The sequence below is a fragment of the Canis lupus genome, chromosome X, assembly GCF_003254725.2.
Source record: "Canis lupus dingo isolate Sandy chromosome X, ASM325472v2, whole genome shotgun sequence".
Taxonomy (NCBI): domain Eukaryota; kingdom Metazoa; phylum Chordata; class Mammalia; order Carnivora; family Canidae; genus Canis; species Canis lupus.
In genome coordinates this window covers 52,417,117-52,441,430 of record NC_064281.1, presented here as the reverse complement: position 1 = coordinate 52,441,430, position 24,314 = coordinate 52,417,117, and the positions used below count along the sequence as shown (strand labels likewise).

The window sequence follows — 24,314 nt, the reverse complement described above, 5'->3', positions numbered from 1 at the left end:
ATAAGTGCTAGGAAGCCCCTAAAGAGAATTTTAGCACGGAGAGTGGTTAGGGATCAGAATATTGGCAATTACAGGCTCTACTGTGAAGAGACTGACTGTGATTTCAGGGAAATCCCTTTCCTTCTTTGGTCCTCTGTTTTTGATATGTTTGTTTTGCTTTTGTTTTTGTTTCGGGGTGTGTGTCTGTAAAATGAGGACAGTGATAAAGAGCTAATTTTAAGAATCTCTTTGAGTTCTTTGATTTTTTTTACTTTCAAACTAGAGGTGGGGGGAGGAGCTAGATTCCTGATTGGTGAAACTGATAGGTACTTCTCTATGTGCTTTGTTCTTTTTTATATGTGCTTTATACATGCTGTACTTCTTGTCTGGAATGTTGTCTTGCTTCTTTCTTGTATTTCCAAATACTTTCTAATTATAGCTGCCCACCCCCTCCTCTTAACTTCTACAGTGCTACTAAGTTAACTAGGTTTCACTTTGGCCCCTAATTATACACTATCTTTTATTCTTTGCTATTTGTTTCCTTTGTAGTCTTCCTTCTCCTATGTGATGAGGGAGCAGAAGGCAAGATGAGGACAAAGCACAAGCAGACACCCACAACCCTCCCCCACTCTTGGAGTGGGAAATGTGTGATATTCTTCCAGGAAACTTCCAATTATGTTAATGTAATGCCTTGCTAGAGGGAAAAACAACCTTAACTTGACAATGGCAAGGCCCCCAGTATAACGTAGGTCCTCTTTAGCATATGAAAGTTCTTTTGAAAAACCTTTCTTTTCCGTACCTCTCCCAACTCCTAAGTATATAATCAGCCATCCCTCACAGCCCTGTGCCACAGCTCTTTCTGCCCTTGGGTCCTGTCCCTGCTTTAATAAAACCATAATTTTGCACCAAAGATGTCTCAAGAATTCTTTCTTGGCCATTGGCTTCAGACTACACCCCATTAAACCTCACCTATATTTCAAAACTACATCACGTGTATTTTGGACTCTCATTTTTTTCCTCCTTTTTAGTTTTATCTTACCCCCTATATATCACCTGATATCCTCTTGGTCACGAGGGGGTCTTGGAGAAAATCCTGTTAATCATTTTCTTTCTCTTTTGGCAGTGTATGTGAGCACAGCAAAGAGAATCTTATGACCCCCTCCAACATGGGTGTGATCTTTGGACCTACTCTGATGAGAGCTCAGGAGGACACTGTTGCTGCCATGATGAACATCAAATTCCAGAACATCGTGGTGGAAATCCTAATTGAACACTTTGTCAAGGTATGTATTCCCGATTTTCACCATCACTTCTCCATGCATATGACACTTTCCCTAGCCACATTTTAGAGTTATATCTCTCTACCTTGCTTAAGCTGATAATGGAAGGAAATTCCATTATGACACAATGGCATTTAATAGCATTTCTGACACTGAAATTCATTCATTTGGCAAATATTGCTCAATTCTATAACTATTTTATTATCAGGCATCAAGCTAGATGGTATAGAAAAAGAAAAAAAATCATTGTTCATGCCTTTACAGAGTTAACAGTATAATATGAAGATAGCCATATATACAAATGGAAATGATAGATATAAAAGTGGTGTATATGCAATGAAACCATAAAGAAAGAAATATCTATACTTATTTAAACCTCATCTCATTTCAAAAAAAATTAGGGTGATATATTTTATATGGTATATAAAATACAAGGTACTATACAATATAATTAGGTCAAATGAAAAAGGAAAAATAGGATAGAGACAGGAAATGAACCCAGAAATGAGGCTAGACAAGAAATATTTGTTGACAAGTCATATATACTTGCTACAGATGGCCCTTTGTTTGGCTATAAGCTTTCTAGCAGTCAATATACTCCTTCCAAAGCATAATTCAATAAATTTTTTTCTGCAGGGAGTGGAGGCTAATGATACAGTCTAGATGGCATCCACAGTTCAAATCCAAGCTCTACCACATTTGGTGGGATACAGCTTAGGATTCTAGGACTCCATATACAAACACAGTGGCCCCAATAAAAGAGACATTTATTACTTGATTGTGGAATAGTCCAGTGAGGTGTTCCAGGGCTGGTATGGTAACTTGACAGAGGCAGGCACCTAGTTTCCTTCTTTCTTGTTGTTTTGCCATCTCTAAAATGTGCTTTACCTGCAGGACCAAACACCTTCTATATCATATCAATTAAAAGGATGAAAAAAGGCAAGTGAAGGATACAACCTTTAATTTAAGGCCATGACCTGGAAGTCACATATATCACTTTTATTTACATAACATTTCAGAATGTAATTCCATGGTCACATCTAGCTATAAGAGGAAGTGTAGTTTTTATTTGATGCCATCATGTGCCCAGATAAGTCCTTAGGTCTTTTGCTTAAACAAAAATAAGAGAATGTATATTGGATTACAGATGGCATTCTCTGCTATTATCTGTGTTACATCAAACAACTTCTCTGATAGTCATTTTTTCAGCTGAAATGTAAAGATGATAATAAATCTGTACTATGTGACAAGCACATGTCCAAGGCCACTTAGCTAGTAGCAGAACTAGGGTTTAAATCCAATTAGCCTGACTCAGACTTGAAGTACTTAATCACTATGAAGTGCTACATCATCAATCATTTTTGAATGGTGATATTATTAGGCATACAGGACACTTTCGGATTATGAAGGATGGGTCCTTACAGAGAATTACAACTGATATCAGTAGTGAGGATGGAAATAAAGGAAAATAGGGAAAGGAAATTTCAAGGAGATGATCCAGCATGAACAGAGGCCCAAAGGCTTAAAACCCCAAGTAATTTGGTATTGTTAGAACATGAAATAAAAATACCAGTGCCAGAGATGTGATTGGAGGAAGACAGGGGCCAGGTCTAAAAGGACTAAACTCTGTCTAGTTGATGAGTTTGGAATGTTTAGCATTGTTCCTACATGATTGGGAAAGCATTGCTTAAAAGTAGAGTAGTATGATGGATAGCTTTCCATTCAGGAGACATTATCTTGCCTGTGGTGTGAAAGATAGTTCAGAGAGAGATAGAGAGTAATTCCATAGAGCAATAAATAACTGTAGTCTGAATCACAATGGTAGGAAGAGGAACAGGGAAGGAAAAGCATAGGGCTTAGTGATTGGAAGTGGAAATGTGGGAGAGGAAGATGTCTTAATTCTGGATAATTGACTTGGCTGACTGGATAGATGGGGCTGTCTTTCATAAATACAAAAATACAGAGTGGGAAGGTTTGGGGAAAGATGGGGGAAAAAACTCGATTTGCATCAGGTTGGATTTCAGATTCCTGAAAGATAGCCAGAAACCAATATTTGGGAAGTCATTGGAATAAAGTAACGAGTAGCAAATTTTATCAAAGAGAAGGTTTATCGTAAATATTTTAGGCTGTGTAGGTCATAGAAATCTTTCACAGCTATTCACCTCCACCTTTGTACTGGGAAAGCACCAATAGGTAACATGTAAGCAAATGAATATTCCAATAAAACTATTTCTTTGTTTTTTCTTTCATTTTATATTTTTTATTGAAGGTTGATTTGCCAACATAGAGTATAACACCCAGTGCTCATCCCATCAAGTGCCCTCCTCAGTCCCGTTACCCAGTTACCCCTATCCCTGCCTGCCTCCCCTTCTACTACCCTTTGTTTATTTTCCAGAATTAGGAGTCTCTCAAGTTTTGTCACCTTCTCCAATTTTTGCCACTCATTTTCCCAACTTTCCCTTATAATCCCTTTTACTATTTCTTACATAGCCCGTATGAGTGAAACCAACCATATGATGATTGTCCTTCTCTGACTGACTTACTTCACTCAGCATGATACCCTCCAGTTCCATTCAAGTCAGAGCAAATGGTGGGTATTTGTCCTTTCTAATGGCTGAGTAATATTCCATCTTCTTTATCCATTCATCTGTCAAAGGACATTGAGGCTCCTTCCACAGTTTGGCTATTGTGGACATTGCTGCTATAAACATTAGGGTGAAGGTGTCCCAGTGTTTCCCTGCATCTGTATCTTTGGGATAAATACCCAGTGGTGCAGTTGCTGGGTTGTAGGGTAGCTCTACTTTTGACTCTTTAAGGAACCTCCACACTGTTTTCAGAGCAGCTGAAATACCAGTTTGCATTTCCACAAGAGTATAAGAGGGTTCCCCTTTATCCACATCCTCTCCAACGCTTGTTGTTTCCTGGCTTGTTAATTTTTAACCATTCTCACTGGTGGTATCTCATTGTGGTTTTGATTTGTATTTCCCTTATGGCAAGTGATGCAGAGCATTTTCTCATGTGCTTGTTGGCCATGTCTATGTCTTCCTCTGTGAAATTTCTGTTCATGTCTTCTGCCCATTTCATGATTGGATTGTTTGTTACTTTGCTGTTGAGTTTAGTAAGTTCTTTATAGATCTTGGATACTTGCCCTTTATCTGTCATTTGCAAATATCTTCTCCCATTCTGTAGATTGTCTTTTAGTTTTGTTGACTGTTTCTTTTGCTGTGCAGAAGCTTTCTATCCTGATTAAGTCCCAATAGTTCATTTTTGCTTTTGTTTCCTTTGCCTTCATAGATGTATCTTGCAAGAAGTGACTGTGGCCAAGTTCAAAAAAGATGTTGCCTGGGTCGTTCTCTAGGATTTTGATGGATTCTTGTCTCACATTTAGATCTTTCATCCATTTTGAGTTTATCTTTGTGTATGGTATAAGAGAAGGGTCCAGTTTCATTCTTCTGCATGTGGCTGTCTAATTTTCCAAGCACTATTTATTAAAGACACTTTCCTTCTTCCAGTGGATATTCATTCCTGCTTTGTTGAATATCAGTTGAACATAGAGTTGAGGGCCCATTTCTGGGTTCTCTATTCTGTTCCATTGATCTATGTGTCTGTTTTTTTGTGCCAGTACCACACTGTCTTGATGAACACGGCTTTGTAATACAGCTTGAAATCTGGCATTATGATGCCCCCAGCTTTGGTTTTCTTTTTCAATATTACCCTGGCTATTCGGGGTTTTTTCTGATTCCACACAAATATTAAGATTATTTGCTCCATCTTTCTGAAAAAAGTCCATGGTATTTTGATAGGGATTGCACTGAACGTATAAATTGTCTTGGGTAGCATAGACATTTTCACAATATTAATTCTTCCAATCCATGAGCATGGAATGTTTTTCCATCTCGTTGTGTCTCGGTCTTCCTAAATTTCTTTCAGAACTGTTCTTTAGTTTTTAGGGTAACAATTCTTAATCTCTTCAGTTTGTTTTATTCATAGGTATTTTATGCTTTGGGTGCAATTGTAAATGGGATTGATTTCCGTGCATTGATTTTGTATCCTGCCACATTGTGTAATTGCTGTATGAGTTCTAGCAATTTTAGGGTGGAGTCTTTTTGGTTTTCTATATACAGTATCATATCATCTGCAAAAAGGGAGAGTTTGACTTCTTCTTTGCCAATTTGAATGCCTTTTATTTCTCTTTGTTGTCTGATTCCTGAAGCTAGGAATTCTAGTACTATATTGACTAACAGTGGTAAGAGTGGACATCCCTGTTTTGTTCCTGATCTTCGGGGAAAGGCTCCCAGTGTTTCCCCATTGAGAAAGATAATCGCTGTGGGCTTTTCATACATGGCTTTTAAGATATTGAGGAATGTTTCCTCTATCCCTACACTCTGAAGAGTTTTGATCAGGAATGGATGCTGTATTTTGTCAAATGCTTTCTCTGCATCAAATGAGAGGATCATATGGTTCTTGTTTTTTCTCTTGTTGATGTGATCTATCAAGTTGATTGTTTTATGAGTGTTGAACCAACCTTGCATCCCAGGAATAAATCCCAGTTGGTCATGGTGAATAATCTTCCTGATGTACTATTGAATCCTATTGGCTAGTATCATGTTGAGAATTTTTGCATCTGAGTTCATCAGGGATATTGTTCTATAATTCTCCAGTTTGTTTGGGTCTTTGTCTGGTTTTGGAATCAAAGTGATTCTGGCATAATTAAATGTGTTTGGAAGTCTTCTATCACTTTCTATCCTGCAGAACAGGCTTAGTAGAATAGGTTTTATTTCTTCTTTAAACGTTCCATAGAATTCCCCTAAGAGGCCATCTGGCCCTGGACTTTTGTGTCTTGGGAGGTTTTTTAATGACTTCTTCAATTTCCTCCCTGGTTATTGGCTGTTCAGGTTTTCCATTTCTTCCTGTTCCAGTTTTGGTAATTTGTGGTTTTCCAGAAATGCATCCATTTCTTCCTGATTGCCTGTTATATTTGCATATAACTGCTCATAATATGTTTTAAAAATCATTCATATTTCCTTGGTATTGGTTGTAATCTCTGCTTTTTCATTCACGATTTTATTAATTTGAGTCTTTTTTCTTTTTAATATGGCTGGCTAGAGGTTTATCTATCTTACTATTCTTTCAAAAACAAACTCCTGGTTTTATTAATCTGTTCTACAGTTCTTCTGGTCTCTATTTCATTGAGTTCTGCTGAATCTTTATTAACACTCTTCTTCTGCTGGGTGAAGGTTTCATTTCCTGTTCCTTCTCCAGCTCCTTTAGGGTGCAAGGTTAGCTTTTGTACTTGAGTTCTTTCCAGTTCTTGGATGGATGCTTTTATTGTGATGTATTTCCCCCTCAGGACTGCTTTTGCTGTATCCCAAAGATTTTGAACAGTTGTATCTTCATTCTCATTAGTTTCCATGAATCTTTTTAATTCTTCTCTAATTTTCTGGTTGACTCTCATCTTTTAGCAGGATGATCCTTAACCTCCATGTGTTTGAAATCTTTCAAACTTCTTCTTGTGTTTTAGTTATAGTTTCAAAGCATTATGGTCTGAAAATATGCAGGGGACAATCCCAATCTTTTGGTATCAGTTAAGACCTGATTTGTGACCCAGTATGTGGTCTATTCTGGAGAAAGTTCCATGTGCACTTGAGAAGAATGTGTATTCAGTTGAGTTTGGATGTAAAGTTCTGTAAATATCAGTGAAATCCATCTGGTCCAGTGTATCGTTTAATGCTCTTGCTTCTTTGGAATTGTTGTGTTTAGAAGACCTATCAATTGTAGAAAGCACGTATTCAAGCCTCCCAGTATAAGTGTATTTTTATCTAAGTATGTCTTAACTTTGGTTATTAATCGATTGATATACCTGGCAGCTCCCGCATTCGGGGCACAAATATTCATGATTGTTAGGTCCTCTTGTGGGATAGATCCTTTAAGTATGATATAGTGTCCCTCTTCATCTCTTATTACCATCTTTGGGATAAACTTTAATTCATCTGAAATGAGGATGGCTACCCCTGCTTTCTTTTGAGGACCATTTGAATGGTAAATGGTTCTCCAACCTTTTATTTTCAGGCTGTAGGTGTCCTTAGGTCTAAAATGAGTCTCTTGTAAACAGCAAATAGATGGGCCTTGCTTTTTTATCCAGTCTGAAACCCAGTGCCTTTTGATGGGGTCATTAAGCCCATTCACATTCAGAGTTACTATTGAAAGATATGAATATAGTGTCATCATAATACCTATTCAGTCCCTGTTTTTGTGGATTGTTTCCTTGGACTTCCTCTTTCTTTTACAGGGTCCCCCTTAATATTTCTTGCAGAGCTGGTTTGGTGGTCACATATTCTTTCAGTTCCTGCCTGTCTTGGAAGCTCTTTATCTCTCCTTCTATTCTGAATGAGAACCTTGCTGGATAAATTATTCTTGGCTGCAGGTTCTTCTCCTTTAGGACCCTGAATATATCCTGCCAGGCCTTTCTGGCCTGCCAGGTCTCTGTGGAGACGTCTGCTATTAACCTAATACTTCTCCCCATAAAGGTTAGGGATTTCTTGTCTCTTGCTGCTTTACGGATTTTCTCTTTATCTTTTGAATTTGCAAGTTTCACTATTAAATGTCGGCGTGTTGAACGGTTTTTATTGATTTTAGGGGGATATCTCTCTATCTCCTCGATCTGAATACCTGTTTCCCTCCCCATGTTAGGGAAGTTCTCAGCTATGTTTTATTGAAATACAGTTTCTGGACCTCTGTCCCTTTCGGCACCCTCTGGAACCCCAATTAAAGGTAGATTTTTCCTTCTGAGGCTATCATTTATTTCCCTTAACCTTTCTTCATGGTCTTTTGATTGTTTTTCTCTTTTTTACTCAGTTTCTTTCTTTGCCATCAACTTGTCTTCTATGTCACTCACTCGTTCTTCTACCTTGTTAACCCTCGTCGTTAGGACCTCCAGTTTGGGTTGCATCTCATTTAATTGATTTTTAATTTTGGCCTGATTGGATCTAAATTCTGCAGTCATGAAGTCTCTTGAATCCTTTATGCTTTTTTCCAGAGCCACCAGTAGCTTTTTATTTGTGTTTCTGATTTGGGTTTCTGACATTGAATTGTAATCCAAATTTTGTAATTCTGTGGGAGATAGTACTGTTTCTGATTCTTTTGTGGTGAGTTCCTTCCAGTTCTCTTGGTCAATATCTTGCTTTTCTCCTGTCTTTCCCACTGGTCTTCTGGGTGAGGGGCCTACTGTGCTGATTCTCTGGTGTGTGCACCTGGGGGAGCTGCCCAGCCCCCTTCCAGGTGCGGGGCTCATGGGGAGCTGTTTATCTTGTGAGGCCCCTGCTGCATGGTGGCCCTGCTCAGTCCCAGGCACAATGGGACCAGGAGGAACAACAGCAGTGGCGGCAGCCAGCTCTCCAGCTCTGGATCAGCTCCAGCAATAACTACAGCAGCTCCCAGTTTGCAGGGGCCTGGATGCTGCAGGGGCCTGGATGCTCCGGGGCGGGGGGGCACTGACTTGCACAGCTCAGGGTGCCTGGAGACAGGAGCATCCTTGCTGACCTTTGTCCTCACGGCCTTCGCCCCTCCTGGGGGGAATGCCGGGTCTTGGGCTGTGTCCCCCAGCGCCCTGGGCTCCAGGGCCTCCGCCGCTGGAATCGTGGTCCTGGGGCCACACAGCCCCCTCTGTGTGGAGCTGCCACCTCATCTGCCGCCTGAGCAGCTCCCTGGCCCCGTCGGGTGCTTGCTGCAGCCCTTTATGGAGCTCGGCCTGCTGTGTGTGTTGCACTCTCCCCCGGGGCACAGTTCCTCTGTTAGTGCCCCTGGGAGCCTGAGGGCATCCCTGCTCCTCCTGGGATCCTGCTGGAGCTCCCTGTGAGCGCCTTTCGGTCGGGAAGATTGATAAAGTTCCTGCTTCTCCAGGCCGGGGCTTTCCTGTCCTGTGGGTCCTCACCGTGCGGCCTTAGCCCAGCTCCTTGTGGGGTCCCCTCCCCCTTGGATGCTTATTTATTTATTTATTTATTTTATTTATTTATTTATTTATTTATTTATTTATTTATTTATTTATTTCCGTCTTCCTACCTTGATAGAAGCACGAACTCTTCTCACTGTAGCATTACAGCTGTTCTCTCTTTAAATCTCAGGCCGAATTCATAGGTTTTCAGGATGATTTGAAGTTATCTAGGTAAGTTGGTGGGGACAGGTGACTTGGGGACCCTACTCTTCTGCCATCTTGCCCCGCCCCCCCCCACCTTTGTTTCTGTCATCACATCACCTTTTCTCTTGGACCCTCCTGCCTCCCTCTTGTAAGGCCCCTTTTGGTTATAATCGGCTTACCTGGATATTCCAAGATAATCTTCCCATCTAAAAATCCTTACCTTAATCATATCCCCAGTCTCTTTTGCCATGTAAGGTAACATAATACCTGGTTCTGGGGATTTTTTGTTGTTGTTGTTCTGCGGATTAATACATGAACATCTTGGGTATCATTATTCTGTCTACCACACCAGTACTCTTTAAAAGTATTATGGTCATGAAGTCAAATAAAGATTAAGGAATTATCATAGACTGGAGGAGACTAAAGTGACATAATAATTTAATGCCACATTGAATCCTTGACTTTATCCTATACCAGAAAAAAAAAACACATTAATATGAAAACTAAGAAAATGTGAAGAAATCTGTAGATTAGTTAATATTATTGTGTCAATATTAGTTTCCTTATTTTGATAATTTCATTATGATTATGTAAATTGTTACCATTTGGGGAATCTGAGTGAAAGTTGCACAGAAACTCTGTTCTACTTTTGCAACTTTCCTGTTAGTCTAAAATCATTCCAAAATAGAAAGTTAAAAACACTTTTATTGATATATACTGGCACCATCATTATTTTGCCTATTTCTTGATAAACATTCTTGATAAACTAGGATAGTACCAAATGTTTTAATGTTATTGAGATGGTAAATTAATAATTATATTTCATTGTTTTCAATAAATTTTTGAAATTATGAATGAAAATGGTTATCTTTTCATATGGTTATTGGTTATATTGGTTTGCCAGGTCTATAATGACAGACAAAATGCCACATACTGAGCAGCTTACACAACAGTAATTTGTTTTCTCACAGTTCTGGAGAATGGAAGTTCAAAATCAAGGTGCTGGCAGGGTAGTTTTTCCTGAGACCTTTCTCCTTGGCTTGCAAATGGTAGCCTTCTCATTGTAACCTCATGTAGCTTTTTAACTGTGTGTTTGCTTCCTTGGTGTCTCTTCCTCTTCTTATAAGGACACCAGTCATATTGGATTAGGGTTCCACCTTTATGATCTCATTTAACCCTAACTGCCTTTTAAAGGGCCTATCTCCAAATATAGTCACATTGGGGGTAAAGTTTTAAAAATATAAATGGAGGGCAGCCCGGGTGGCTCAGTGGTTTAGCACCTGTCTTTGGCCCAGGGTGTGATCCTGGAGACCTGGGATCAAGTCCCACGTTGGGCTCCCTGCGTGGAGCCTGCTTCTCCCTCTGCCTGTGTCTCTGCCTCTCTCTCACTCTCTCTCTCTGTGTCTCTCATGAATAAATAAATAAAATCTTTAAAAAAAATAAGTGTGAGGACACATTTCAGTCCATAACAGCTGTCTATTTTAATTGAGAGATAGATGTGGCAGATTGTTTTTGCTTGGTTGAAATTTGAATGTGCCTATTATTCTTATGTACCCATTTAATCTTCAGTCACTAAAAACTTCAATTTAGGATAGTTGTGACTTTTGTAAGAAGAAAGGGAGTGTAGCTGGTGAGGATTATTAATCTTAAAAAGAGTGGTACTTAATAGGTTTTTTGTTACAATATTTTAAATCTCTTATCTATCTGAAATATTTCATAACAAATTATTTTTAAATATTTAGTGGGAGATGAGGAAATGAATATCAACTAGTTTAGTTGTAAAAGGAAAAATAAATTAGAGACAATGGCTAAAGAGACACTGATTCAAGAGATAATCTTTTTAAAACTGATAAACCCATACATGTTTATAAACCAGGGTGAGTAGAATTACTATGATGGAAGTGATTAAAGATCCAAGTGAGAGAGAGGATAATTGGTAGAGGGAAGTCCCTAAGGAGATTTGAGTAGATGGTCTCCATATTACTGGAAGAAGGATTGCTTTGTTTAATCTTTTAGGAAGGAGGGGAAATGGGAATAGATGCATATGAGTTTGCAAGCTTAGGGTATGAAGAAGTAGTGTGTGAAAACTGAGGAAGATAATGATTGCTGTACTCCATTTTGTCAAATAAAATATAAGTTTATCTTATTTGCTAAGAGTAAGGAAAAATGGATGTGGGTCTGGGGTCTTAAAGAGAGTAAGAGAAGGTTTATAACAGTCTATGAAGGGAATGGAGAAAGCTGACCAAGGACATGTTACAGGGTTGTTATTAAAGGAAACTGCACACCATAAATGGTGTGGTACCATCCTTGGTGGGGCTTTACTTCCCCACCCAGCCCTGCTCAAAGGCCAGTGTGTACAATTAGGAAAAACTGATTATGTACTGCCTTCACATGTTTTTAAGGAAGTGCAGAAAATGAACAAGGGCCAAAAATGCTGAAGTAGTTGTTCATTATCTATCATTTAGACCAATCTGAAAAGGAGGGGAAGTTATTGAGGGAATTGGTAGACTGGAGAAAGTGGAATAATCAAGCAAATGGAGGTCTTATTATCAAATATCAGGAATAGAGAGAACAAAAGCATGAGATAGCTAGAAGGATAAATTATCATCAAAATTGGATACTAGGATTTTTTTTTCCATTTCAAGTTTTTATTTAAATTTTAGTTAGCTTAACATATAGGTTAATATTGGTTTCAGGAGTAGAATTTAGTGATTTTTCTCTTACATATAACATCCGGTGTTCATCACAAGCAGCCTCCTTAATACCTATGACCCATTTAGCACATCAGGCACCCACCTCCCTCCGTCAACCCTCAGTTTGTTCTCTATAGTTAAGAGTCTTTTATGGTTTTCTTCCCTCTCTTTTTTTAAATCCCATCCCCTCTGTTCATCTGTTTTGTTTCTTATAGTCTACATATGAGTGAAATCATATGGTATTTGTCTTTCTCTGACTGACTTATTTCACTTAGCATAATACACTCTAGCTCCATCCATGTCATTGCAAATAGCAAGATTTCATTGTTTTTGATGGCTGAGTAATATTTCAATGTGTGTTTGTGTGTGTGTGTGTGTGTGTGTGTATGTGTGTACCACATCTTCTTTATCCATTCATCAGCCAATGGATATCTGTTCTCTTTCCATAATTTGGCTATTGTTGATCAGGGGGCATGTGTTCCTTCATATCAATATCTTTGCATCCTTTGGATAAATACCTAGTAGTTCAATTGCTGCATTGTAGGGTAGTAATATTTTTAACTTTCTGAGGAACCTCCATACTGTTTTCCAGAGTGGCTATACCAGATTGCATTTCCACCAACAGTACAAGAGGGTTCCCTTTTCTCTGTATCCTCACCAGCACCTATATTTCCTGTGTTGTACATTTTAACCATTCTAACAGGTATGAGGTGGTACCTCATCATGGTTTTGATTTGTATTCCCCTTATGATGAGTGGTATTGAGCATCTTTTCACGTGTCTGTTGGCCATCTATATGTCTTCTTTGAAAAAAATGTCTATTCATGTCTTCTGCCCAGTTCTAAACTGGATTATTTGTTTTTTGGTTGTTGAGTTTGATGAGTTCTTTATAGATTTTGGATATCCACCCTTTATCATATATGTCATTTGCAAATATCTCCTCCCACTCTATAGGTTATTTTTTAGTTTTGTTGATTGTTTCCTTCATTGTATAGATGCTTTTATCTTGATATATGTATAGCTCATTTTTTGCTTTTGTTTACTTTTCCTCCAGAAATGGCTAATATTTTAAATATCAAAGATGAAGCAAATTTCCAGGTAATAGCAAGGAAGTATTAGCTGATACTTATAAGGTCTTTACTATGTGCCAAACACTGAAACATTTTACACATTAGGAAATTTAGACCTAATTTCACATAAGAAAAATCCAAGGCAAAGAGAAGTTGTGATTTTTCCAGGGTCACAGAGTTAGTAAGTACTGGAGCTCAGATTTGAGCTCCAGGAAGTTCAGATCTGTACCATAATACCTCAAGATCTTTGTTACATTCACAAAAATAGGTACTTGAAATGGAGGTGAAGGTCATCGGTGATGAAAAGACCAAGGAACTCAAGAGTTGCTAAAGGGTCACCTACATAGACCATGACAAGTTGCATTAGAAGATATTCTTCTAGGGGCACCTGGGTGGCTCAGTGTTGAGCATCTGCCTTTGGCTCAAGTCGTGATCCCAGGTCCTGGGATCAAGTCCCTCATCAGGCTCCCCATAGGGAGCCTGCTTCTCCCTCTGCTTCTCCCTCTGCCTATGTCTCTGCCTCTCTGTGTGTGTCTCTCATGAATAAATAAATAAAATCTTTAAAAAAAGATATTCTTATTTTAGCATTTGGTGGTCAGATCATGCATCTTATATGTTTGACTAAGTGGTGAAGTCAAGTCTTTTATTTTGAAGGTAGTAAGGAGACATGGAAGCTCATTGCATGATTCATTGCATTTTAAAGGTTGTAATTAATTAACAAGTGGATACAAGGTAGACATAGTGTGCTTGGTCTCTCGTTATTAATATAACAAAATAGGGGCTTTTTTGTTGTTATTCTATATAATTTTTAGGGAAAATATCAACTTCAATTCACCAGAAAGTCCATTTTTAGTGAATGACTGCAACCCCTACTGAGTTTATTAAAGTGTGATTTTGCTATGCTTTTGGCCAGGATATAAAAACATTATGTGAGGTGACTAAAGTGTTGATAATCTGTTATCCCCAGTATCTAATAGGAGGTCATGTCTACTGACCAATGGTCAGCTTTTGAGTTAAGTTTTTATACCCTTGTAACCTGTAAATATGTGTAAAATGATTGAAGTTCTGACCTTTGTGTGATACCAGAGATGTACTCTGATCATGTTTTCTAAACAAAGACATGGTAACCAAGGATCTATCCTGACTTATAAATGTATTTCATATGAAGTATCTTTTATTGAGCTGTGAAATGAAGTCCTAGTTTATTATACATGTATATTGAATTGTCTTTTTTTAAAAAAGCAAAATGATGTGTGGGTGAGATTGTTTCAGAAATTCTGGACATTATGTAGGTGTAACCTCATAGGATAGTTGTAAGGATTAAAAGAGATAATATATATGAGAACTGATGCTGCTCTACAAGTACCAGGGATTATATGTTCCTGCCAAGTTGTTCTGTTAACGGGATATGATTTTTCAGTTGACATATATTATAATTTCAATAGTTTTTTTCCATTCATACTTGCTCTTAAATAGAAAAGGGCTTAATTGCATTGGTTTTAAGTTTCTCTGTCATTCCCTTCCTTCAGCCTCTCTTAAGAATATCCAGTTTTTGTAAATGAAATGTAAATGTAGCAAAAGAATTGATACTTAACAAGTCCATTCCTAAGTCTTTTTTAAAGAATTTTTAAGCAATTTGAATCTTTTATTTTTTTTTATTGAAGTTTGATTTGCCAACATATAGTATAACATCCAGTGCCCATCCCAAGTGCCCTCCTCAGTGTCCATCACCCAGTTACCCCTGCCTGCTGCCCTTTGTTCATTTCCCAGAGTTAGGAGTCTCTCGTGTTTTTCTAAATTATTTATTTTCTAAGTTGGTAGATAGGTAAATGATTGAGGAAGATTTGCCTCTGTTCTGATCCCTAGAACAGTAACAATCATTCTTAAGTTCTCTCTCTTCCACCTCATTGAGCAGTCTGTGTTAGGGTACCGAAACCTGATGCTGCTGTTTTGAGATATGGAGGCAATTTGGGCTGATAGAGGAAGACTGACTTCAGTTTACTGAACATTTTGTTTTGGGAATCTTTCAGGAAATACAGTGGAAGGGAGGTCAGCTCTTAGCAATTTAGTTTTGAGGATAGCAAGTTATTTCACTTAAAGGACAAATTTTAGTTTTGAGGACAGCAAGTTATTTCACTTAAAGGACAAATATAGGATAGATCTATTTGAATATTAGTACTGGGGAAAGGACCTTGAAGACCTTCTGATCTAGGCTTATCGTTTAAATTAAGTCCCTTTTTGCATGACGCAATAACGGTAAACGAATTTGCATTTCTCCAACTCCACTCCCAATCATCTACTTTTTGGAACTTTAGCTTACTCTCACCCACCTATCCCCACAGTTCTTCCCAACTATTTTATAAAAAATACTCAGTCCCAAAGTCTTACCAGTTGTCTCACTTGTGCTTTGCAAACTCATCTTCTCAGTTATACAAGCTGGCATTTTCCTTTTACTACTGCTGAGATCATTATATTGGAGATAGGAACCAGCAAGTTTGCCTTTTTATATTTAAATTTGTACTCAAGGAACATTAAGTCAGGCTATGTGACCAGTGTGGGGTAATGTACTTTTTGTCTCACTTACTCCTTATTGTAGCTCCATGAATGATGGTTATTAGTATTTTCTTTTCTTTCTTTTTTTTTTTTTTTTTGGATTAGGCACTGAGTGTGGTCAGTGACAAAGCTAAGACTTAAATCTAGGTCTGTTGGGGTAAGACTGGACCTCAGGGAATGTAGATCTGTTTTATGTGAGATTTTAAAAACAACAGTGAATTGTGGTACCTGTCTTTGCATCATGATGTTGACTTAGCTTTTCTAACCCCTGCAGCCCCCCCCCCCCCAGCTCTATCTGCTTTGCCAATCTCTTCTTTTTACTGGGTGAGAATCTTTCTTTTTATCCTACAGAATCTTGCTTTACTGCCTTAAGTGCAGTTTTCGAGGAAAATAATTAGTTATTTTTAAGATAATTTAAAAATCTATTATCAGTGTATGTGAAAATGGATTTTATTCTTAATTCTAAATATGTGTGGTTAGAAGCCATGGTTGAGGAAACTAAACAGTACAGTCTTTGCTACAGATCTATATGGCTGAGGGCAATTCTTTCTGTAAATTGGCCAGAGAAAGCTGGATTGTTCTCAGTGCAATTTGGGGGAACTCAATTGCTGCCTATGTTCCCAAATATCCAAATGGGACCTTGTCCAGGAAACATCATGGCAATGTAATGGATTTGGAATAGCAAACAAGAGTCCCTTGTAAGAAGTAACTCTGATTTATGTCATTTTAGACACCCATTCTAGCAACTCAGAGGAACCAGACCCTTCTAGTCCTAGTCTGTTTCTCTTTCTCACTGAAATGTGGCTTCTGTGAATTTTGGTGTGCCACCAGAGGGCAGCAAGAGAATAGATGAAGGTGTCCCTCCACCTCTGCTTTCTGGAAAAATAGGTAGATAGATAAATATTTTAAAATATAAGTAAATATATAGATTTATACTTTACAGATTTATATTTTATATATTTTAAAATATATCTCTGTATATCTAACTACATATATACACATATATGCATATGGAGAGAACAGGAGAATCTCATTAAGCCAGGTTTCTACTTCATTGCCACTAATTTCTAAAATGATAAAGTTAACCTGAAAGTTATTTTAAAATAACATTTATGTTAGCTTTTACATGTGAAGACATTTTCAGCTGGGGATTAGGCAAACATTTTCAAGTGAATCTTCAGAAAAAAATATCTCTAAGTAGTGAATATTAAGAGCAAAATGTAATCTGAAGGAAAACATCTTTAAACAGAGAATAATTAAGATTGAGAAAGTCAGATGTGTTTATTAGTCATAGTGAATCTTTGAAACATAGCTTCAAGTTTTCAATTCTGGCTAAATCAAGAAGATCTTCACACACTTCCCAAAAGCCTAGTTGTCTTAGCTTTGAAGTGAAGTCAAGACCTGTTTGAAATGAATAAACATTTCCAAGCCTGATGAGATAGTGTGATAAGTGTAGAATGCAGTTATGATCTGGGGTTTACCCTAAAACCTTCAGAGAGCTGAAATATTCCCCATGAGTCACCCTTTTAATTCTTGCACCCTATGAATTATCTTCAAGATTCAGCAAAAGATAGAAATGCTGTCTTCCTTTTTATCTCTTCAACTGGCACTGAAACAATAATTACAACAGCAAAAATGATAGCATCTTTTGAGAGCTTGTTATGTGCCATATGCAATGCTAAGTAGTTGACATTCAACATCTCATTGAATACTTACAACTTTTATGAGGCATTCCCTTACTTTACTTGAGGTAAACTGAGGCCTATAGGGGCTAAATTTGTTATGTACTACCAATATCAAATATCTGTTTGTATTCTATTTTTGTAGTTTGCTTCTATGTGTTTCTGCATGTGTGCTTATTGAGAGAGAGAGAGAGAGAGAGAGAGAGAAATATAGAATTGGAAACTTGAGAATTTAAAAAGATCTCCGTATACTTTTGCCTTTGCTATTATCCTGTGAGTGGTCTGAGTCTCATGTTTGAAAATCAGAGCCTAAATAACACAATGAGGCTTGGGACAGTGTGCTAGAGGGCCAGATGTGTACTTTGGCAGCTAGACTTGAAGCAGATAGAAGTTTCTCAGTCTGGTGGTACTGCCTATAGAAACTTCAGGAACTAGAAATCAGTGAAGGAGCATTGAGATTGGGTAAACTCTTTCTTTCTTCTGAGATTTTGGAACTGATGGCTGGGCTCCTTCTACTTTCTTGGATTAAAACTTCTTAAAATAACCCTGAAAATGCCAAGGCCAACTCTGTAGGCTTGACAAATATCACTAGAGGTAAGTATATTATGGAAAGAATGGAAAAAATGCTTTGGAACCAAATGGCCCTGAGGTTGAATCCCATCTCCATCCTTTGCTAGCTGATGAGTAGTCTTCAACAAACTGTCTACCTTCCTGAGCCCAACTGCGCTTACTTTAGAAATAGGGCTAATAATTAGACCTCCTGCATTCTGTCGTTGGGAGGATTCAATGAGATAAATATGTCAAGTACTTTGTACACAGCATTGCCCACCAATTTTAATAACTCCATTTGCCATATACTACTACTCCTTTGCTATATTGATAGGAAATTAACTTTATCTTAGTGATGACCTTCCATAATCCATTTCCCTTGATATCTATTAAGTCTTTGATTTTTCCGTAGAGTCCTTAGACCATTGTTAATTATTGATTGTTAAATGATACAAAAACTTCACTTCCCAAGCCTGAAAGCATCATAAATATGTCTAAAAGGAAAACTTCACTTGAAATATGCCACCTCATTCTAGTAGAAAACATAACCCATGCCAAATAGATGGAGGTGTCCTTAGCAGAATCTGACTTTATTGTTTCTCTCCCTCAGTATTCACTTTCTAAGTCAACTAGACAGAGGAATGGACTGACATAACATGGATTATAGACCTATTAGATATAATCAGTGGGAACATACAACTGTTTTATATAGGAAGTACTATGTTTTAAGGGGATAGGACACCAAATTGAGGAATAGAATTGTTGTGTCCTTGTCTTAGTTCTACTACCTACTAGCTTTGGAGCCTTGGGCAAATCACTTCCTCTGTTTGGACATTAGTTTATACATAAGTATGATGTATGGGCAAGACTAGATAGGATTCTAGAATGTTACATCTAGAAAGGCCTTAAATACTATCTGTTGAAGAGACCAAAGACAGAGCTGGTGACAGCCCTCTTTAAAAAGTTGGCTCTTGGTAACAACAGACATGATATTTTCAAATTTCTGTGCATACTCTAAGAATACTTGGTGACATAACTTGATGTTTAAAGTGGTCTCTGCCAAATGCGAAGAGCTCATTTTTTTTTAGCCCCATCATCACCATTTTTTCTAATGAAGTTCAAAGTACAGCTTTTGCTAATATAACCAAAGCCCAAAAAGCCTAACACAGCCTCAGCCAGAGTATAAATGGAAACTCAGTGGAAAGCTGGATTTCATCAAGGCCAAGTCTTGTAGCTTTGATTTATAGAAAGGCAAGATCCGTTTTGTACAATCTGATATTTGTAGCCCTGAAGCAGCATCTGGGAAGAATCTGGATAGTTGCTCAGTTGTGCCAAAATTTCCAAGAGTTTGAATGAATCTGAACCTAATGACTTTCAGCAATTGAAAAATGATTGTCTTATGTTAAATGTCTTCTCAATTTTACACCTAAAGACATGAAACAGAAGAAACCAGAAGGGCTTAATATGTGACCAATCAGGCAAACAGTTCAGGAACTCCCTTCCCAGTGTAATCCTACTATGGCTGTCCCTCAAAGCTCAACAAGTTTTGTCATGCAGTGTTAGCCCTCAGGAGCCTTCAAGAGAATTCCCAGGAGTTGGACTCCTGACTACAACCCCAGGCGATGGCCAAGGCCCAACTGAGTGAAATAGTATTCCTTGAATATTGGGATTTTTTAGACCAAGACTTTAGAATTAAACTCAGCTAACATTCACTCAGCGCCAACCATGTACCCAGCAAACAAATAAAGCACTGGTTTACCCCCAGACTCTGCTCTGGCTACCCTCTTGGATTATTCCTGAAGTCACTATCAAAGACTACAAAACCCTAATTGTTCCTAACCAGGCCATAGAAAGCCAGATCAGTCTGTTCTCTATCTGGAGTTTGGGAGGATGGGAAAATAAGTTTTACCTGATACTCTTTCTACCTAAGGAATTAGTTTTTAAACTTAAAATATTTCCTTCTATGTTATTATAAAGTAGAAAAATGTTAACCTTAAAGTCAGAAACATCTGAGTACATATCATGTCCTTCTACTTACAATCAGGATACCTTGGAAAATACACACTCTTTATTTCTAGCCAACTTTTTGGCCTTAAATCCCCACTCTAGTCTTCTCTCTAAAGAAATCACCTAGTCTGTCTAAGAGTTAAGAATTATAACCTGAGGGCTACCTAGTTGGCTCAGTGGTTGAGCCTCTGCCTTTGGCTCAGGTTGTGATCCAAGGCTACTGGGATCGACCCCACCTCAGGCTCCCTTACAGGGAGCCTACTTCTCTCTCTGCCTATGTCTATGCTTATTTCTCTCTCTCATGAATAAATAAATAAACTCCTTTTTTAAAAAAAATTGGAGGTAAATTTGCCAACATATACCATTAACACCCAGTGCTCATCCCGCCAAGTGCCCCCCTCAGTGCCTATCACCCAATCACCCCAACCCCCCACCCACCTCCCTTTCCACTACCCCTTGTTCGTTTCCCCAAGTTAGGTATCTCTCATTCTTTGTCACCATCACTGATATTTTCACTCGTTTTCTCTCCTTTCCCCTTTATTCCCTTTCACTAATGTTTATTCTGTTGTAAAATCAGCAGCTCTGGCAATACCAGGCCACCTGGTTGGGCTTTTATTTTTTATTTTTTATTATATTTTTATTTTTTTTATTGGAGTTCAATTTGCCATCATATAGCATAATCCCAGTGCTCATCCCACCAATTGCCCCCTCAGTGCACATCACCCAGTCACCCCAACCCCCTGCCCATCACCCCTTCCACTACCCCTTGTTCATTTCCCAGAGTTAGGTGTCTCCCATGTTATCTCACCCTACTGATACTTTCACTCATTTTCTCTCCTTTCCCTTTATTCCCTTTCACTAATCTTATATTTGCCAAATGAATGAGACCATATAATGTTTTTCCTTTTCCGATTGACTTATTTCACTCAGCATAATACCCTCCAAGTCCATCCACGTCGAAGCAAATGGTGGGTATTTGTCATTTCTAATGGCTGACTAGTATTCCATTGTATACATAAACCACATCTTCTTTATCCATTCATCTTTTGATGGACACCGAGGCTCCTTCCACAGTTTGGCTATTGTGGACATTGCTGCTATAAACATCGGGGGGCAGGTGTCCTGTCCTTCACTGCATCTGTATCTTTGGGGTAAATCCCCAGCAGGGCAATTGCTGGGTCGTGGGGCAGATCTATTTTTAACTTTGAGGAACCTCCACACAGTTTTCCAGAGTGGCTGCACCACTTCACATTCCCACCAACAGTGCAAGAGGGTTCCCCTTTCTCCACATCCTCTCCAACATTTTTTTTTCCTGTCTTGTTAATTTTCCCCATTCTCACTGGTGTGAGGTGGTATCTCATTGTGGTTTTGATTTGTATTTCCCTGATGGCAAGTGATGCAGAGCATTTTCTCATGTGCATGTTGGCCACGTCTATGTCTTCCTCTGTGAAATTTCTGTTCATGTCTTTTGCCCATTTCATGATTGGATTGTTTGTTTCTTTGCTGTTGAGTTTAATAAGTTCCTTATAGATCTTGGATACTAGCCCTTTATCTGCTACGTCATTTGCAAATATCTTCTCCCATTCTGTAGGTTGTCTTAGTTTTGTTGACTGTCTCTTTTGATGTGCTGAAGCTTTTTATCTTGATGAAGTCCTAAAAATTCATTTTTGCTTTTGTTTCTCTTGCCTTCATGGATGTATCTTGCAAGGAGTTGCTGTGGCCAAGTTCAAAAAGGGTGTTGCCTGTGTTCTCTAGGATTTTGATGGTATCTTGTCTCACATTTAGATCTTTCATCCATTTTGAGTTTATCTTTGTGTATGGTGTAAAAGAATGGCCTAGTTTCATTCTTCTGCACGTGGCTGTCCAATTTTCCCAGCACCATTTATTGAAGAGACTGTCTTTTTTCCAGTGGATAGTCTTTCCTGCTTTGTCGAATGTTAATTGACCATAGAGTTGAGGGTCCACTTCTGGATTCTCTATTCTGTTCCATTGATCTATGTGTCTGTTTTTCTGACAGTACCACACTGTCTTGAGACCATAGCTTTGTAGTACAACCTGAAATCTGGCATTGTGATGCCCCCAGATATGGTTTTCTTTTTTAATATTCCGCTGGCTATTCAGGGTATTTTCTGATTCCACACAAATCTTAAAATGATTTGTTCCAACTCTGAAGAAAGTCCATGGTATTTTGATAGGGATTGCATTAAATGTGTAAATTGCTGTGGGTAGCATTGAGATTTTCACAATATTAATTCTTTAATCCATGAGAAGGAAATATTTTTCCATCTCTTTGTGTCTTCCTCAATTTCTTTCAGAAGTGTTCTGTAGTTTTTAGGGTATAGATCTTTTACCACTTTGGTTAGGTGTATTCCTAGGTATCTTATGCTTTTGTGTGCAATTGTAAATGGGATTGACTCCTTCATTTCTCTTTCTTCAGTTTCATTGTTAGTGTAGAGAAATGCCACTGATTTCGGGGCATTGATTGTGTATCCTGCCACACTGCCGAATTGCTGTATGAGTTCTACCAATCTTAGGGAGGAGTCTTTTGGGTTTTCTATGTAGAGGATCATGTCATCTGCAAAAAGGGAGAGTTTGACTTCTTCTTTGCCAATTTGAATGCCTTTTATTTCTTTTTGTTGCCTGATTGCTGAGGCTAGGACTTCTAGTACTGTGTTGAATAGCAGGGGTAAGAGTGGATATCCCTGTCATGTTCCTGATCTTAAGGGAAAGGCTCCCAGTATTTCCCCATTGAGAATGTTATTTGTTGTGGGCTTTTTGTAGATGGCTTTTAGGATGCTGAGGAATGTGTCCTCTATCCCTACACTCTGAAGAGTTTTGATCAGGAATGGATGCTGTATTTTGGCCATTGCTTTCTCTGCATCTATTGAGATGATCATATGGCTCTTGTTTTTTCTCTTGTTGATATGATCTATCAGAATGAGTGCTTTACAAGTTGAATCAGCCTTGCATCCCAGGGCTAAATCCCATTTGGTCATGGTTAATTATCTTCTTAATGAACTGTTGCATCCTATTGGCTAGTATCTTGTTGAGGAATTTTGCATCTGTGTTCATCATGGATATTGGTCTATAATTCTCCTTTTTGGTGGGGTCTTTGTCTGGTTTTGGAATGATGCTGGCCTCAAGGAACAAGTTTGGAAGTATTCCATCTCTTTCTATCTTTCCGAACAGCTTTAGTAGAATAGGTATGGTTTCTTCTTTAAACGTTTGATAGAATTCCCCTGGGAAGCCATCTGGCCCTGGAGTTTTGTTTCTTGGGAGGTTTTTGATGACTGCTTCAATTTCCTCCCTGGTTATCGACCTGTTCAGGTTTTCTATTTCTTCCTGTTCCAGCTTTGGTAGTTTGTGGTTTTCCAGAAATGCTCCATTTCTTGTAGATTGCATAATTTTTTGGCATATAGGTGCTCATAATAAGTTTTTAAAATCATTTGTATTTCCTTGGTATTGGTGGTTATCTCTCCTTTTTCATTTGTTATTTTATTAATTTGAGTCTTTTCTCCTTTGTTTTTAATAAGGCTGCCTAATGATTTTTCTATCTTATTAATTCCTTCAAAGAACAACTCCTTGTTTTGTTGATCTGTTCCACAGTTCTTCCGGTCTCTATTTCATTGAGTTCTGCTCGAGTCTTTATTAACTATCTTCTTCTGCCGGGTGTAGAATCTATTTGCTGTATTTTTTTCCAGCTCCCTTAGGTGCAAGGTTAGCTTTTGCATTTGAGTTCTTTCCAGTTTTTGGATGGATGCTTGTTTTGTGATGTATTTCCCCCTCAGGACTGCTTTTGCTGTATCCCAAAGATTTTGAATGGTTGTATTTTCATTCTCATTAGTTTCCATGAATCTTTTTAATTCTTCTCTAATTTCCTGGTTGACCGTTTCATCTTTTAGCAAGATGCTCTTTAACCTCCACATGTTTGAATTTCTTCCAACTTCTTCTTGTGTTTAAGTTCTAGTTTCAAAGCATTATGGTCTGAAAATATGCAGGGGGCAATCCCAATCTTTTGGTATCGGTTAAGACCTGATTTGTGACCCAGTATGTGGTCTATTCTGGAGAAAGTTCCATGTGCACTTGAGAAGAAGGTGTATTCAGTTGCGTTTGGATGCAAAGTTCTGTAAATACCTGTGAAATCTATCTGTTCCAATGTATCAGTTAAAGCTCTTGTTTCTTTGGAGATGTTGTGCTCAGAAAATCTGTCAATTATAGAAAATGCAATGTTCAAGTCCCAGTATAAGTGTATTATTATCTAAGTATGTCTTAACTTTCCTTACTAATTGATTGATATACTTGGCAGCTCCTACATTAGGGGCATAAATATTCATTTGTTAGGTCCTCTTGTTGGATAGGTCCTTTAAG

General features: G+C 38.2%; 1 protein-coding gene across 5 annotated transcripts in view; it reads left to right on the top strand.

Moving 5' to 3' along the window:
- OPHN1 (oligophrenin 1) overlaps window positions 1–24,314 on the top strand; it is a 519,936-nt gene that overhangs the window by 440,296 nt on the left and 55,326 nt on the right. For all 5 annotated transcript variants that reach the window (XM_025466070.3, XM_035711487.2, XM_035711488.2 and 2 more), the window contains one exon: window positions 1,103–1,262. In XM_025466070.3, coding sequence (XP_025321855.1) covers window positions 1,103–1,262 — 160 coding nt within the window. The remainder of the gene's footprint in view (window positions 1–1,102; window positions 1,263–24,314) is intronic.